Source organism: Corythoichthys intestinalis, chromosome 1, assembly GCF_030265065.1.
Source record: "Corythoichthys intestinalis isolate RoL2023-P3 chromosome 1, ASM3026506v1, whole genome shotgun sequence".
In the NCBI taxonomy this organism is placed as follows: domain Eukaryota; kingdom Metazoa; phylum Chordata; class Actinopteri; order Syngnathiformes; family Syngnathidae; genus Corythoichthys; species Corythoichthys intestinalis.
This window is the reverse complement of record NC_080395.1, coordinates 4,381,345-4,398,997: the sequence shown is the minus strand read 5'-3', so window position 1 is coordinate 4,398,997 and position 17,653 is coordinate 4,381,345. Positions and strand designations below refer to the sequence as shown.

The 17,653-nt window shown below is 45.5% G+C and overlaps 1 protein-coding gene across 1 annotated transcript in view; it reads right to left on the bottom strand.

Annotated features, from left to right (window-relative positions):
* The window catches only part of LOC130927716 (uncharacterized), a 54,769-nt gene that overhangs the window by 23,636 nt on the left and 13,480 nt on the right, over window positions 1–17,653 (bottom strand). Inside the window, exons 8-15 of the mRNA XM_057853687.1 lie at window positions 17,213–17,383; window positions 16,966–17,139; window positions 14,571–14,698; window positions 13,301–13,475; window positions 9,190–9,387; window positions 4,472–4,760; window positions 4,239–4,427; window positions 3,278–4,113 (exon numbers count right to left, since the gene is read on the bottom strand). Of these exons, the coding sequence (XP_057709670.1) occupies window positions 3,278–4,113; window positions 4,239–4,427; window positions 4,472–4,760; window positions 9,190–9,387; window positions 13,301–13,475; window positions 14,571–14,698; window positions 16,966–17,139; window positions 17,213–17,383 (2,160 nt within the window). The remainder of the gene's footprint in view (window positions 1–3,277; window positions 4,114–4,238; window positions 4,428–4,471; window positions 4,761–9,189; window positions 9,388–13,300; window positions 13,476–14,570; window positions 14,699–16,965; window positions 17,140–17,212; window positions 17,384–17,653) is intronic.

Here is a 17,653-nt window from a genome sequence, read left to right as displayed (position 1 = left end):
GGCATGCTCGGTCTGCGCCCAGAACAAGAACTCCAACGTCCACGCATGGGACTGCTACAGCCACTGCCCATCCCCTCCAGGCCATGGGTAGAGATATCCATGGACTTCGTCACGGGGCTCCCAGTCTCACAAGGCAACAACACGATCCTCACAGTGGTCGACAGATTCTCAAAGATGGTTCGTTTTATTGCTCTGCCAGCCCTGCCCTCCGCCAAGGACACCGCCGAGATCATGATGAGGCAAGTGTTTCGGGTTCATGGGTTCCCCAAGGATATAGTTTCAGATCGAGGGCCCCAGTTTGTGTCCCGATTCTGGGGGGCCTTCTGCAAGCTGAGCGGAGCCAAAGCCAGCCTCAGCTCTGGATATCACCCGGAATCCAACGGCCAGACCGAGCGCCTGAACCAGCAAGTGGAAACCGGCCTCCGGTGCCTGGTTTCCCAGAACCAATCAACATGGAGCAACCACCTGGTCTGGGTTGAGTTCGCCCATAACACGCTGCCCACCTCAGCTACAGGTATGTCACCGTTCAAGTGTGTGTTTTGCTATGACCCTCCAGTTTTCACGTCCCAGGAGCCGGAGGTCTCAGTCCCCTCCGCCCACGCCTTAGTCCGCAGATGTCGGCGCGTCTGGGAGGCTGCCCGTCTGGTCCTTGCTCGTCAGGGGGACCGAATGAAGAGGATGGCAGACCGTCGACGACGCCCGGCGCCTTCGTACCGGCCGGGGCAGCGGGTCTGGCTCAACACTCGGGACCTCCCCCTTCGAGCCTCATCCAAGAAGCTGGCACCCCGCTTTGTTGGACCGTTTCCCATCTCCAAAGTGGTGGGACCGGCGGCTGTTCGACTACGCCTTCCCCGCACCCTTCGAGTCCACCCCACGTTCCACGTGAGTCAAGTGAAACCTGTGGTGGAGAGCACCGTGCTGCCGACTCCGCCCCCGCCACCCCCGCTGGAGATTGACGGTAGCCCCGCCTACAAGGTCAAGCGGCTGTTGGCGGTCCGGTCCAGGGGCAGGGGCCGACAGTATCTTGTGGATTGGGAAGGATACGGCCCCGAAGAGAGACAGTGGGTCCCCTCCCGCTTTATTCTTTGCCCTAGCCTCATCAAAGACTTCCACAGGGACCATCCTGAACTGCCTGGTCCGTCTCGGATCCGGTCCTAGAGGGGGGGGTTCTGTCACGTCTGGGTGAGGGTTGTCATGTTATGGTATTATTGTCTCTTCCTGCTTTATTTTGTAGCCTCACTGTCCTGTTTCCACCATTCACCCTTCCTGCAGTCTCACCTGCCTCTGATTATGATTACCAATTTTTCCCACCTGTGCCCCATTCCTCATGTGCTTAAATTGTTTGCCTCTCTCTTGTCTCGTGCCAAAGTGCCTTCGCCCTTCGTTGCCACCAAAGCCAGACCATAGCCGAGATACAGTATTCTAAATTGTAAGTTGCTCATAGTGTTTTGCCATAGCTCTTTGTTATTTCGTGCCTCATGCATAGCCCTTCGTTGTAGTTGTAAACTCCAGTGCATTTTGCCTGGCTCTCTTGTTTCTCGTTTGTATCATTTTATTTTATAGCTAGTTATTCCCTCCTTCTGGAGCGCCCTCAGTTTGTTCCTCCTTCTTATTGTTTGTGTTGAATAAAAGACTGAACTGAATTCTGCACGTGAGTCCGCTCCATTCCATCCAAGTGTGACATTTTTTTCTATCCTGGCACCCAGGGGGCTCCGTACGTTCGCGTTCTGCCTTTGGCAATGTGTGTTCAATTGTAGTATTCTTTTTTATATTGAAATGCATGCTTTTAGTTCGTGGCACTTTCACGCCCAAGTGGAGACGCACTTGCACTTGTTTGCGCGAAGAAGAGCGCTCACACGCTAGAAGAAGACGGACAGCTATGAGGCATCTGAGCGAGTGAGCGAGAGAGAGAGAAAAACACGGCTGCGAACCTACGTTCATTGTTTATGCATGTAAAATATCTCTACAGAGGCAACGCCTGTGTGTATGTTTTCTGTTGTTGTTGTGTGTTTTCCACCCGCGATCGGACACTTACAGCCAGTTGTGTGGTTGTTTGAGCGATGTGCTAATGCTAGCGAATGCATGCTAACCATTTGTGTCATTGCTGTAATATCAGCTAATTATCATTTATTTACGGTGATGTGAACCTGTTTGGTATCGAGGACGAAATTTATTTGTAATATTTCTATTTTTAGTTTCGCTCTTCAAATGATGTCATAACGACAGCCAAAATGAAGTCAGCCAATTATACGGGCGTCCAGCATAGTCATTTGGGAGTTTAGCTCGCTGTTTAGCCAGGACCGAGCCGTAGCATCCTGGTGAGGACAGTATATTCGCATTTCGTTGTTCATGCATCATGTAACATTATCATACTGTACACTTATTCAGCATGTTGTTCTCAATAGTATTTTTATATTAAATTGCCTTTCAAGATGACATACAGTATCTGTTCTATGTGTTGGATTTTATCAGGTAAATTTCCCCCCAAAATGCGACTTATACTCCGGTGCGACTTATATATGTTTTTTTCCTCTTCGTTGGGCATCTTATGGCTGGTGCGACTTATAGTCCGAAAAATACGGTACTCGGTCCAGACAGAGATTGCTGCACACGACGTGTAACTTGACTTCCCAGTCTTGCAGTGAACAGGTCAAAAACTGAAAGGAAAGGGCTTTGTCACATATTCTTTAATGTGTAACCTATCATATGCTACTCAAACGCACAAAAATACCACGCAAACATAGTGAGCAATGTTTAGTGTACTACTTTTCTCAACTAAACTCGAGACTACATATGACAACATACTTTCAACTTTTATTAACGTTTAAAACTCTTTCGCCAGTAGCTACAAGGCGAGCATAAGCTAAGCTACAGATACGTCATGGCAGCGCGGGGGAAAGAGAGCTGTCAGTCAATGGTGACTTCGCGGCAGCGATATTCACCTCATTTGTGTACAGGAAAAATGAATAACCCTAAGAATTTTGCTTTTGGTACACCCCTATTAATAATATACTGAAGCGGTTTGCTTGTTAAGAGTCTTTATTGCTCGAATCTCGAATTGCTGTGTCCAGCTCTGTAACTCTCGTGCACTCTCTAATGAGCCGGAACGCGCGCGGCTCCTAAGTGTCTGTCACGTGACTGTGACGCAGCCGGTAACGCGCTCGGCCAATCAGACAAACAAGTACAGTGGGTGAATTATGTCAACAAAGGGTCACCACACAGGTCCCCCCAGAATTCACCCAAACAGGACGCCAGGCGCAACCCGAATCAACAGTACGGAACGGAAGGGTTGCGCAGCCTGGGCGACTGTGGAAGACGACCGATCGGACAGTCAGGAGGCCGTCCAGGATGCCAGATGCGGGACGCCCAAGCAGAACAGTCTGGAGGACGCCCAGGATGCCAGGCAGCGGGCAACGGAACGCGACGATCAGGCGGCCGTCCAGGACGCCAGAAGCGGGACGTTCGAGCAGAACGGTCTGGAGGACGCCCGTGACGAGGAGCGCGCCGTGCAGCACCGCGCAGGCGAGGCTGGAGAAGCGGACGCCGAGAGAGGCGGCACGAGGTGCTCAGCAGCGGTCGAGGAAGAGGTCGAGACGTGCGACGAGCAGCACCACCCAGTCGAGGCAGCAAACGAGGGTGACGGGCGCGGCGGTCGGAATGGACTGGATGAGGCCGGAGACGAGGGCGACCGGCGTGGCGGTCAGAGTCGCCCGGCCGTGGACAAGGGCGACAGGCGAGACGAACCAAGTCGACCGGTCGTAGCAGGAGCGGGGGAAACGCCGAAACCGGAGCGACGCCATCGTTGTCCAAAGGCGGCGGACGAGGAGAGACGTCGGGGACGACGTTCGCTGGCGCTGGCCGATGTGCAACCTCGGAGACTTCCTGAGGCGCCGGAACAGCAGCGGGGCTAGCGGCGATGGCCAGCGGCGTAGGCTGAGGACTGACCTCGGAGACACCCGGAGGCACAGGGGCCAGGTCAGAGACAGCGGCGTCCAGCGGCGCCGGGAGAGGGGTGACCTCGGAGACTTCCAAAGGCGCAGGTGCTGGAGCGACGTCAGCAGAGGCCAGAGACGCAGGCACAGGAATGACGTCGTGAGGAAGGCCAAGAGCAGGCTCAGTGTCGACAAGAAGACCAGGGCCGGACGTGACGCCGTCGAGAAAACCAGGGCCGGACGGAACGCCGTCGAGTCGGCCCGAGGCGGACGGGGCGTCGTCGAGTAGGCCGCAGGCGGGCGCACCGTCGTCGAGTAGGCCGCAGGCGGGCGCAATGGCGCCACTGCCGGGAAAGCCAGGGACGGGCGCAGCGGCGTCGACAGAGAGCCGAGGCGAGCGAGAGCGGGGCCGGAGGCGAGACAGCAACGTCGGCGTCGGGAAGAGCCAGAGTGGAAGCGCGCGGCGGTGGCGTGGGTACTGGGACGGGAGGACGTCTGCGAGGAAACGGGGCGGAAGGGCCACCAACGCAGGCGTGAACCTCGGGCAGTCGGGCTTTCGTGGCGGGCCTTTTGGGCGCCATTGAAGTCGATTTGTACGACGGTTCAAAAAGTCTGAGGAGGTGCGCCTTGAGCCCCGTGTACTTGCCCACCTTCGGCGGATAGACCACGAAGCGCTGTGGTCTAACCGCCGTAGAGTACCCGAGCGCGGCCACCACGTGGTAGAAGCGCATGGTGTCGTCGGAAACACCACGGAGGACGAACTGCTCCTCCGCGTTAGCGAACCACGCGGCCGCAGAAGACTCGGAAAACATCGGAAGCTCGAAAAAGCTAATAGCCGCCATTGCCGAAAGTGTTCAAAATGCCTCTGAGACTTCAGCGAGGCAGTCGGGGTCACCAGTGAAGCGGTTTGCTTGTTAAGAGTCTTTATTGCTCCAATCTCGAATTGCTGTGTCCAGCTCTGTAACTCTCGTGCACTCTCTAATGAGCCGGAACGCGCGCGGCTCCTAAGTGTCTGTCACGTGACTGTGACGCAGCCGGTAACGCGCTCGGCCAATCAGACAAACAAGTACAGTGGGTGAATTATGTCAACAAAGGGTCACCACAATACGATGCTATTAGTATCATCATTGCCAAAATTCTTACCAAATAAAAACTGAAAGTTTAAAGTCCGCTCTTTTGAGTAATAGGATCATAGGATTCACGGAAGTTAGGTAGTACCTGTGTTTATCTCTACGGAGTCAGTAACAATGACACAACCAATCAGTAACAGTTGACAGCAATTCACCTACCATTATCTCTCTTTCTTTTTTCTTCCGTTGCCGTTTCAGCTCCAAAAGGATGACTCCTCTTCATTTTTTCAACCAGAAAAGTTGGAAAGTCATATACATAGGAATGGTTGTAATTCACATGCTGTCATACCCTCTTCCGGGTTTGTATCCCTCTGTGAAACTCCATTGGGTTTATATGGACCACCAGGATCTACTAGGGGGAAAAAAACCATTCCATTTTCAAAAGGTATGAAGATGAATAATTTCAACAAGGCAATATGTTGTCTTGCTAAAGGTATACATATTTCGAATGGCACCAATGTAATGAACATTTTTAGATGAGGTGGGAATGGAAGCTAAGTAACGCTAATAATGCTACCAACCTACCTGTGTATAAAGCCTATCCAGTGTGTTTGTGTCCAATCCTAATTCATTTTTTGCTTCAACATAAATTGAATCTTCCTAATTGTAATGCCTTCTTGGGAAACTGTAACAGGTTACATTTGTTTGGGAAACTGTAACAGGTCCTAGGCATGGATACTCGTTTGCCAGTTGATGTTGATTCGTGTCTGAAAATACAGGAATGGAGAAAAGAAATGCGTTGTTGCAAGAATCATCCAATAGTAGTTTTCAAAAACAAAGGTTTGAATGGAAGAGTGTATCACCTGAACCAACACACATGAAGGTTACTATAAGTCAATACAGATTTAATTTGCATTGATCATTTAGCCTGGGGGTCGGCAACCTGTGTTTTGAGAGCCGCATGCGGCTCTTTAGCGCTGCCCTAGTGGCTCCCTGGAGCGTTTCAAAAATGTTTGAAAATGGAATAAGATGGGGGAGGGAAATATACTTTTTGTTTTAACATGGTTTCTCTAGGAGGACAAACATGACACAAACAATCTTTACATTTTCCAACGCTGTAAAAATGTGTACAATAATTATTAAATTTCAACATTTTTGTCAACGAAGATTTGCGTCATAGCCTGCTACGCACGCTCCTATCAGCAGGGCGGCTGTGGTAAACGAAACGGCGGCTCTATGATGTGACATGGATTCCAAAGAGGAAAAGAAAAACGGAGGACAGAGGATTCAGCGTTTCTTGGGCCGAATCAATTGCATTCATTCATTCATTCATAGTCCAAATGATAGGTTACGCATTGTTCCGGGGCAGACCGTGCAAACCGGATGCGCTCGAAATCATTAAGTAGGACATTAAATAGGAGAATACGCAGGAGGAGGAAGAGAAACCATATTAACTCATTCACACCCATCCATTTTCACCGGAGCAAGGCCCTTCGCTCCCGGCCGTTTTCCTGGATTTTAAATGATTTGCAAGGCCCACAGAAAATTATGTTCTATTGCTATATAAACATGGAACCCCCCAAAAGAAAGATTAGACTCTTCTTTCAGCAGAAAAAAAAGTTTGGTTCATATCTTTTTCCATTCTTTAGAAATCAGCATTAGAAAATAGCTTAGTTTGAGCAATTTTCCAATTTCTGATGAAAAAACGGAGAAATTGAACTTTTTGTTAAAGCATACATTTCAAACATAACTTTGACTTTAAAGGGTATGAAAACACAAAGGGTTGTGAGACATCAATAGAACCGTTATGTGCCAAGATAACAAATATTGATAAAGTTAACAAAAAAAATCAATCACATTAATGAGCAATTATCGAAAATAGATCGAAAATGACAAACATTTCCGAAAGTGTTCCGGAAACAGCCGAATGGGGCGGAGACGTCATAACAAGGAAACAAAAGGTCGAGGCGTGTGCCATCGTTGTTTATCGACGAGAGAGTTGCGTTCGTGTTTATCAAAAAATCGCTAAAATGGTTCAAACCTGTCATGCTATGCGGTTTACAAATAGCCATTTGTCGCAATGTAGTACCCATGAGTTCCCGAACGCGAGAAAAAGAGCTCGACTACGCAGACAATGAGAGAAGTTCATCAGTGCTAAGAGGGCTAATTTTGCAGACCCAGCCTCCGGCACGGTTTTGTGTGATGCGCATTATACACCTGAAAGCTATACGAACTATGGGCAAATGAAATCATGTTTTGCTAAGAAATTGCTGCTGAAAGCAGATGCAGTTTCCGGTGAAAGAGGACGATGACTGGCTCTGATGAGACCACCTCACCACCCCAGGCAAAGCAAAGGAGGGACATGGCCAGAGTGAGTACTCGTTTATAATAAAAACATATCACGCATTGGATATAGGACTGGACACATGTATAAATTATTGATCGTAAAATATATAGAACAAATCCTCTAATCCCATTCATATTTGTGTCGGTTGGCAGAGCGAAACCGATGATAGCATATTAAATGATAATTATTCTATATATTACATTATTTTGCGGTCACAGTGTATCAGCTTCACAAAAAAAAAAAAAGCAAAACAAACCATTCGGTGATTCTGTTGCCACCGGTGTTTCATCAATGTGATTGGTCCCCTCAATGATCCTTTCATTAGGCTGCATTGGCTTTCGTTTGGGCTCAAATTGATAACCCAAAACACCAAAGAAAGGTTCATAACTCTCCTCGTCACCATTAGAAGAATGTACGTTACGTCGGATTCGTCGCTGCAAATAGAAACAAAATTGTCCGCCATCATCGCCGCCATTCAGTACTAAACACTGAGCCGGTTGTTTCCGTATAGTGACGTCACGCACACAATAAGCTAGATTTCCGGCATCTCGGTGGGGGGGGGTCCTTTTAGCTTGACAATCGACCTAATTTCTATCATTTTCTTGGTGTTGCGATGTGTGTAATTACACGAAGGCATGCGTTGATGGATAAATGATGGAATATTAGTATTTCCCCAGGTGTTGTCATACCCTTTAACTGAGCTCTAGAGGCAGCAACAGCGTTTCCAACAGCAGTTCTTTCTGCCCGCTGTCTTGAGTCATCCTTCCTCCTTGTTAACTTGTGACCGAGGTGACCGTCGATCGGGTATCTGTTAACGACAGCTTTTCATGGCTTATCGTTACTTAATAACTGTTGAAGAACTGGAAGTTGTCGTCCCCCAGCGCCATCAGCGTTTTCAACAGCAGCACCTTACGCTCGGTGTCCAGAGGCATCCGTCCACCTTGTAAACGCTTGAGCGAGATGACCGTTGATCGGGTATCTACGGACGACAACTTAAGTAACTTGAGCTTGTAAACCATTTGAGTCACGCGACGCCAGAGAATATACCAGAGAATATAGTTAAAGACATAATAAACCAGATTCGGTCTAAATTTTCTTTTTCAAAGAGGCAAGATTTCAAACAATCAAATAATAGCTGGCAACAAGGAAATGCATTCCAAGTGTCATTGAGGCAAGTTGCCACTTCTTCAAACCACAGGGAGTTGCCGAACCTGCTTAAGCACCCATGTCTTTCTAAAAAAGAAGAAAAACTCCAATGTCAGTAAATGAGCGTTGAAAATTCCGTCGTACGCAAAATATGATGAGGTATTTCAAGCCAAAAGACATTTCGGTTTTGGACACAAAATGTACTGTATGTCTTAAAAGATATTTTTGTGTTTCCTGTTACGCACATGATAGAATTGCTGCGCGATAAATTAAACAGTCGGCTAACTTACCAAAGGAGCAAATTATATTAAAAAAAAACACAACTTTAAAGCAAACAAACTTGCGACTCTTTTTTTTGTTTGTAATTTTCTTTTCAGTATAAGAGAAAACTTACTAAGCCTTGTTGTCACCTCCCGTCTGAGTGATGACTTGTCTGTCCGGTCCCCCGAGACAGGGCACACTGGGTGTGACCTTCGGTGACACCCACAACACCCGTGTGTGCATTATTGCCACCAGTGTTTCCAGATTGGGCGGTTTTGTGCCCAGTTGGTCTATTTTTAAAGACTGGGGGCGGGAGAAAAACTTTAAACCATTGTTGTTTTCAACAAAAATGAAAGTAACAAAAATATTTCGTTGACAAACAATTTTTTTCGTGATGATGACGTGTCAAGATAAAAACGTGTCTTGGTGTAACTGGTCTGTAGGGAGCCGCGCCGAACGATGTGATCTGTCTTCCTGGTCCAGGTCAGGACTCGTGCCCGCGTGTAACCTCCCTCCTGATTCCTTCAAGAGCGTGCGCTGGCAGCTGAAGCTGCTAGCTTGGGCTTTTGGCTTAGTGGTCAGCACGCTCGCCTTGATGGATGTGTCGTGCAGTGCAGTTAGGACTCCTGGCCTAGATGAGGGGGACAGATCGCGTCATGCGGCGTGGCTCCATGCAGACCAGTTACATTGGTGCCGCGACCCGGATCGGCAGTAAAGGTTTCGAGGGGAGCACGTGTGTCTGTTGTGTGCTGCGCCATAGACTTCATAAAATATGGGCGGGACACGGGAATCGGGGCAGAATATTAGGGGGCCTATTTAAAAAAGAAAACTTAAAATTCAAATATTTTCAAAACCAAAGCTGCTACCGACCTAAAACCAAAACAGGCACCTACCTGAAACATATAGGAGTCTCCTTAAGCAGTGGAATCAAAAAATTCAAAGTTTTTCGCTAATAAACTGCAGATTAATTATTTTTTAAGTACATAAGTATAACAAAACTTAAAATGGCTATAAAATCCTCAGATTGTAAACTAAATGTACAAAAATCACCAAATGCAGAGATAATCGTCTATATTTTCACAATCAATAGCAATATTTAACATATAATATACGCTTTTGCCCAAAATAGCAACTTAATTTTTATTCAGTTCAAATTTTACATAAGTTTTCAAGAGCTAATAAATTACTCAATTTCCACATCAAAAACGTAATACTTAAGGAATGCATGCCGAATCAATTATCAATAATATTCAAATAAATTATAAATTCTATATACAATCACAACTTATTATTTGATAAATTCTAATGTTACTCTGAGTCATGGGTAGAGATGGCCGTTTGAGAACAGCTCAGCTCTCCTGTGTCCAGCTCTCCCCTGTCCACCAGCTTGACCAGGACGTCGAACATCATGGATTTTATGATATAAAATCATCGTCTCGCCCACCCGGGCGGTATGGTCTCTCCTTTCAAGCTCTATGATATAAAATCGTCGTCTCGCCTAGCCTGGTACTCCAGACTCATCGCTGTTCCAGCTATTGAGTCTGGCCACCATTAAGCGGATAAAATTTCCAGGGCGGAGCAAGCTACAGCAAACAGACAGCGGAGTGGACCAATCAGCGACGGGCGGGAAGAGGGACTTGCGTGCGGAAGTAAACATACTAGGAGAGCGGCGTTTATTCAACATGGCTAGCGCGAGACAGACTGTTGTCAGTGACTTGTGTCAATGTGTTTTTGGTAATTTAAAACTCATTTTACCGTGGATTGGAACATATTCTCGGCTCTCCTCTCCTCCTGTTCGCCATCTGTGTTGTTGTGGACTGTGGAGATGACTTCCGACGCGGAAGAGTGACGTTGCTCGTTAAGACACGTCACGCAAATAAACAAATCTGATTTGTCGATTGATTTTGTACTGGGCCGAGAGGCCGTTAATGGGCTGGGTCCCAGACTATACTCTCAGTGTTTGAAAAACACAGGGAGAACAGTCTGGCCGTGCCAGGCAACGTCTCACCCATCCGGGCGGTATGGTCTCTCCTTTCAAGCTCGGGTCCTCTACCAGAGGCCTGGGAGCTTGAGGGTTCTGCGCAGGATCTTAGCTGTCCCTAGGATTGCGCTCTTCTGAACAGAGACGTCGGACGTTGTTCCTGGTATCTGTTGGAGCCATGCACCCAGCTCTGGGGTTACTGCCCCTAGTGTCCAGATCACTACTGGCACCACTCTTACCTTCACTCCCCACATTTTCTCCAACTCTTCCTTCAACCGTTGATATTTCTCCAGCTTTTCGTGTTCTTTTTTCCTGATGTTGCCATCGCTCGGGATGTCTACATCTATCACTACTGCTGTCTTTTGATGTTTATCCACCACCACTATGTCAGGCTGGTTAGCCATCACCAGTTTGTCTGTCTGGATCTGGAAGTCCCACAGGATCTTGGCTCGTTTGTTCTCAAGCACCTTTTGAGGTGTCGCCCACCTTGACTCCGGGGTCGCCAGTCCGTACTCGGCACAGATGTTCCTGTACACTATGCCTGCTACCTGTTTATGTCGTTCCATGTATGCCTTGCCTGCCAGCATCTTACACCCTCCAGTGATGTGCTGGACAGTATCAGGGGCCTCTTTGCATAGCCTTCCCGCTATATGCCTATAATATAAAATCTCAACCACTCCTTGATGTCTGCGCTTTCTGCATCGCGACTCGTTATATTACTGTGTTTCACCCATGAAATCCCCCCAAAAAACCTGCTATGGCCATTCCCAGCTGTGTCTTGACACTCAGTGATACATGCAACATGGAGTTTCTGGATTGAAACAAGGTAAGTGTGCGAAAATATCTCGTTAAAGTCATGGCGTCTGTAATTCTGCTCTTGCGTGCTCTCACCTCCAGATAGGGTTTGGCTGTTAAAATTTTCTTCCCCCATAAAATTGAGATTTTAAGCTTTCCATTGATGTATCACACATGCATATCGGATCATTTTGAAAGTTGGCTAAATTGGGGGGTTCAGAGCGGAACTTCAAATCACCTGAGTGTTTTCTGCCATATGCATATTTGTAGCTCCAGAAGGGGTGTGAAGAAGCCCAACCCCTATTCCCTTCAGTATTCTATTCAGCAAATACATCATTACTTGTACTTGAGTAAATTTATTGGATGACTACTTTTACTTAAGAACTATCTTAAGTCCAATTTTTGGCTTCAGTACCCACCTCTGGTATTCTGTTGTTTTGATCAAAACATTTTAAATTATTATAATTAATAAATATAATTATCATAATAAATTGAGCTTCAGTAGTGTAATGTACTTTTATATATTATGGTAATGGAAATATATTGGAATGGTGATAAATCACCTTGTGGTCTCGCCAAGAAGGCCTATATTGTTTTCAAAAGGTGACATGTTTAAAAAAGGAAGCTGGAGGTTGCTAGCCAATTTTACAACTACAATAATGTCTCTATTACCTCATTGGCTGCCATTGACGTCCAAATGATTGAAACATTTGAATGGATGTCCACAAGTTTTCTATTTTCCTTCATCCTTTCAGGACGCCAGAGGAGGTGGGGCTGGTCCGGCGACATCAGAGTTCTCCTTCTCTCAGGGCGAGAGGTGGGTTGGGATGCGTCAAACGAATTCCGTTACATTTACTTTTCGACTAACTTTTGAAGAAAAATGTACTTGTAGGAGTAATTTTACCACGCCATCCATTTGACTTTTCTTTGAGTCGAAGAAAAAAATGCTACTCTTACTCTGCTAATTTGGCCTACGATAGTCATTCCTGACTTTATAAAAAGTAGGTGGCCAAAAATTGGACGCGAGTAACGTTACTTCCAAATAATACTGCTTCAGTAAAAGTAGTCTTCTGTAAAGATTTAATCAAGTACAAATTTAGAAGAAAAAAAAGGATTTGGTAAAAAGAATACTCACGTACTGAGGAATTACTGATCATTGCTATTTAAACTCATGTCATGAGAGTAGCGTTTTGATTGTGATTATGATATTAAGACTTTATTCTCATACTCTTTTTTTTTTCTGTTTGGCCATTATACTGTTCATAAATGTCATCAAAATAACATGGACGTCTTTCCAGGTAATTGTAAAGCATCATTATCGTCTTTAAAGTTGCCTTCTTGTTGTGATTCGTACCTATTTTTCTTTACCATTAGGAATTCTTTTTCAGTGGGTGAAACATTTCCAGTGTATTTATTCAGGTTTTTGTGGTATGCTTGGTGATTTTTCAACTTTTATTTCAGGTTAGGGTTCTGCTGTTCTCGTACAAAAACACATTAGATCTTCTTATTTGACATGAAGAAGTAAAAACGATCATGTTTAAAACATTGATGTCAAAATGAGCAAAACAATTTTAAGTGTTCGTGTGACTTTTTTTTGAATTTGTGAAAAACATGAGTTCAACTTTCATAGGGTACTTATTGAACTCATTGGCTACCGTTGACGGTGCTCAAAGTCCCATCCTTTTGGTCAGCCCCTCCCAGTCCAAATGGATCGGACGTCTACTCGTGACAAACATATTTCAGTTCATGTCAGAAAAAAACTGCCAACAGTTTGGTGGCAGCATGGTAGACCTTTCCCTTGAACTCCACCTCCCAGTAGCAGCAAAACACCCGATGCCAGTGGGTGAACCTCCTCAAGTTAGGTGAGCAAGGCCGCTTTTGCCCGTAGCGCCGACACCCGGTGCTCTTGAGGTCGTCAGACGGTACGTAGGACTGAACTAAATCTGAAGGAGAACAAATGGGCTCAACGTCTTCTCATCACAAACATTTGGAATGACTCACCTTTCATGACGTCAGGGATTACACGTTCTTAGCGCCACAATTCAAACCTGAAGAAAGACACAAAGAATCAGGGTTTCCCCTACACATAAAAGACTGAGGCGCGCCGCCATGCCTTGCAAATGTTTTTTTTTTTTTTTAAGATTTAAACATATAGTCTAACTTATAATTTGAGTAATTAAACAAGACGTCTATATGAATATATATAGCTAATTGATTACGCACTATTTGCCATAAGTCATCTGAAATAGCACGTCAAATACAAATTGTTCCTTTAAACACTTTATTTTGAAAATCACATCGGCTCTCCTGTTGTAACTTACGCTTGACGTCCGCGCGGACTCCGCGGGGTTTTAATTCGGGGGGGTCCACAGAAAGCTATTTCAATTTAATAAATGTAATTCTGGTGTTTAAGCCTTTGAAAACAACCTTATTTTGGACATAACGTTGAAGTTCTTTATGACGTGTCAATGACCCGAATCATCGTGTCCTAATAGCGCATTTGCCTCACCCTAGTGAAATGAGGAGTAGAAATAACCAAATGGCTATGGCATTTTAATGTTGCGATAACGTGTACAAAAACGGAATGGTGCAATATCACAGCTTGAAACTCAGGTCAGGAAGACGCACTAAGTCCAGGGAAGGAGAACTGAAAGCAAACACAGGCAATATGGCTGGGACCCAACATGGACAGAACTGGCAATGTTCAAGCCCTGGCTGTCCCACATAAATTAAGGTGAGTATTGAGATTTGTGCAACTATTATTTTTATTCATCATAATTGTATTGTTTTAACTTTAAGTGCCCGTGACAAAAAAAGCATGTTTATTTCATATTTCATGTGGTATTTTACGCTCCTGAATGAAATGGACCGCTAGGATGTGTGTGGAATATAGTTATTCAATTTTTTGAATCCTGCGCTACGAAAATGAGATTTATGTGAAATAGTTGGATCACGGCACACATTTTCATCAGGAGGCGGCTTGCAGTTTGTGGGTGACAATGCTCCCTGTCCACCAAGAAGGCCACTCGGCCGACGACCTGCGGCTCGTCGCACACCATGGTTGCCGGCCGATGAGTGTCTGTGCTCGGGCAGCCACACGCTCTTGTCTGTGGTTCTCAATTGTGTCCAGACTTCCACCCTACTCCGGTGCTCTTCACAAGCCCGCCTATACAGTGTATCACAAAAGTGAGTACACCCCTCGCATTTCTGCTGATATTGAAGTATATATTTTCATGGGACAACACTGACAAAATGACACTTTGACACAATGAAAAGCAGTCTTTGTGCAGCTTATATAATAGAGTTAAGTCATTTCCCCCTCATAATAACTCAAAATATAGCCATTAATATCTGAACCCCTGGCAACAAAATGAGTGCACCCCTTAGAATGTACATCCATATGTTAGGTTTTGTGTTGGTTTTCTCCTCGTGTGACTTGTCCCTGTGATTGCCCATTGATTTCACCTGTTGTCTCTGCTCCTAGTGTATCCTCCTCCTGTGTTACTCAGCTGTTCCTCGTTGTCTCGTTAGCCCTTGTCTGCATGTGTGTAAAAAAGCACCCAGTTTCTTTTCACTCCTTGTTGCGTCAATGTCAATGCCCATGTGTTCGTCAGAGATTGTTCTAAGTTTTCGCCGTCCAAGCCCTTGTGTTCCTCAGTAAGTTTTTGATACCCAGTCTTTTGTTAGTAATAGTATTTTGTTTGCCTCTGTACTTTCTTTGGATCATCACAGCCTTTGTTTTGCACTTTGTTTTTGTTGGATTTCATTAAATCGTTATTGCACCGCCTTTTTTGCCTCGCATCCCTTTTCCTGCGTTTGGGTCCAAACACCACCTGCTTGTCCGTTCCCTGACATCCTAAATGTCCAAATTGAGTACTGCTTGTCATTTTCCCTCCAAAATGTCACGTGACTCATTAGTGTTACTAGGTCCAGGTGTGCACAGGGAGCATGTGTAAGTTCAAACTTGTAGTGCAGCTCTCACACGCTCTGATATTGGTCACTGAAAGTTCCCACATGGCACTCTCTGAGGATCTTAAAAGATGTATTGTTGCGCTACATTAAGATGGCCAAGGCCACAAGAAGATTGCCTACCCCCTGAAACTGAGCTGCAGCACAGTAGCTAAGATCATCCAGCGATTTTAAAAGAGAAGGGTCCACTCAGAACAGGCCTCGGGTTGGTCGTCCAAAAAAGCTGAGCGCACGTGCTGAGCGTCACATCAAATGCTTTCTTTGAAAGATCGTCGCAGGAGTGCTCTCAGCATTGCTGCAGAGATTGAAGAGGTGGGGGGTCAGCCTGTTAGTGCACAGACCACACGCTGCACTCTACGTCAAATTGGTGTGCATGGCTGTCACCCCAGGAGGAAGCCTCTTCTTAAAGGGTATTAAAACACTAAGGGGCTGTGAGATATCAATAGAACCGTTATGTGTCAAGATAACAATTAATAAAGTTAACAAAAAAAATTAATCGCATTCATGAGCAATTATCAAAAATAGATCGAAAATTACGAACATTTCCGAAAGTATTCCGGAAACAGCCGATTGGGGCGGAGACGTCATAACAAGGAAACGAAAGGTCGAGGCAAGTGCAATCGTTGTTTAGCGACGAGAGAGTTGCGTTCGTGTTTTATCAAAAAATCGCTAAAATGGTTCAAACCTGTCATGCTATGCGGTCTACAAATAGCCATTTGTCGCAATGTAGTACCCATGAGTTCCCGAACGCGAGAAAAAGAGCTGGACTACGCAGACAATGAGTAAAGTTTGTCCGTGCTAAGAGGGCTAATTTTGCAGACCCAGCCTCCGGCACGGTTTTGTGTGGTGCGCATTTTACACCTGAAAGCTATTGGAACTGTAGACAAATGAAATCAGGTTTTGCTAAGAAATTGCTGATGAAAGCAGCCACCAAATACGTGCAGCCACCTAAATGTCCCGAGATATCAAGAAAGAGGACGATGACTGGCTCTGATGAGACCACCCCAGGCTAACCAAAGGAGCAGAGCAGCCAAGCTCGAAATGGCCAGAGTGAGTACTCTTTTATAATAAAGACATATCACGCATTGGATATAGGACTGGACACATGTATGAATTATCGCTCGTAAAATATATAGAACAAATCATCGAATCCCATTCATATATTTGTCTGTTGGCAGAGCGAAAACCGATGATAGCACAATAAATGATAATTATTCTATACATTACATTATTTTGCGGTCACTGTGTATCAGCTTTGCAACTTTGCAAATAGATCTTGCTAATGGTTCTTCTTGGAAAAAAAATGTTGTTTTAAAAAAAGAAAAAAATCCTATTTGTCATGATACGAAAAAATTTCGCCGCGGCACACTGTCTGAATCCCATGCAGCACACCACCACGACAGCTTCAAAAAATTCGAGCGGAAACCCCGAACACTCGGACAAGCAACATTGTTTTGATCCTACCCGACAGTCTTCAGGCGATTGCTGGGATCCTTTTCGACATCCGATAAGACCCTCTTTCCTTCTTCACCTATTGGATTGCCCCACAGGTACAGCTGTTTAAGATGGGAGGTGTTTAACTTGAGCGGCTCGGCCAAAAAAACACATCCTTTATCCGTGATCTTGCAATATATCAGCCTGCAACAAATGATATAACTGCTCGAAATCAGGAAGAGAACCTGGAAGATTACAAACAGGAGGAAATCCTTACTTGAGGGACTCTAAGATGCAGTTTGGACTGGCCAGTCCTCTCGAGAGGATCTCCACCCCTTCATCTGACAGATTGTTCCCGCTCAGGTCCAGAAGCATCAGGTTGGATGGAGAGCTGAGAAAGGAAGCCAGCGGGTCACAGCTGCCTTTTTCCAGGTTACAACTAGATAGACTGGAGAACAAAGGCAGGAGGAAGACGTGGAAGCAAGTAAAAAATAACGCCTGCTGACTTTAGTATGCCGCCTTGAATCATAATAAATTATATTTCAAGATGAAAAAAACAGCACATCACAAAACCCTGTGACAAATCTGAAAAAAAAAAATATATATATATATATTTATATTATAGGGCGTAGGTTTGCCTAGGGACAAAACACTACCAACTTTTCAGGATGCTTAAATTGTCCCCACCAACTTTTAATCAACCTTATCTGCATTATAT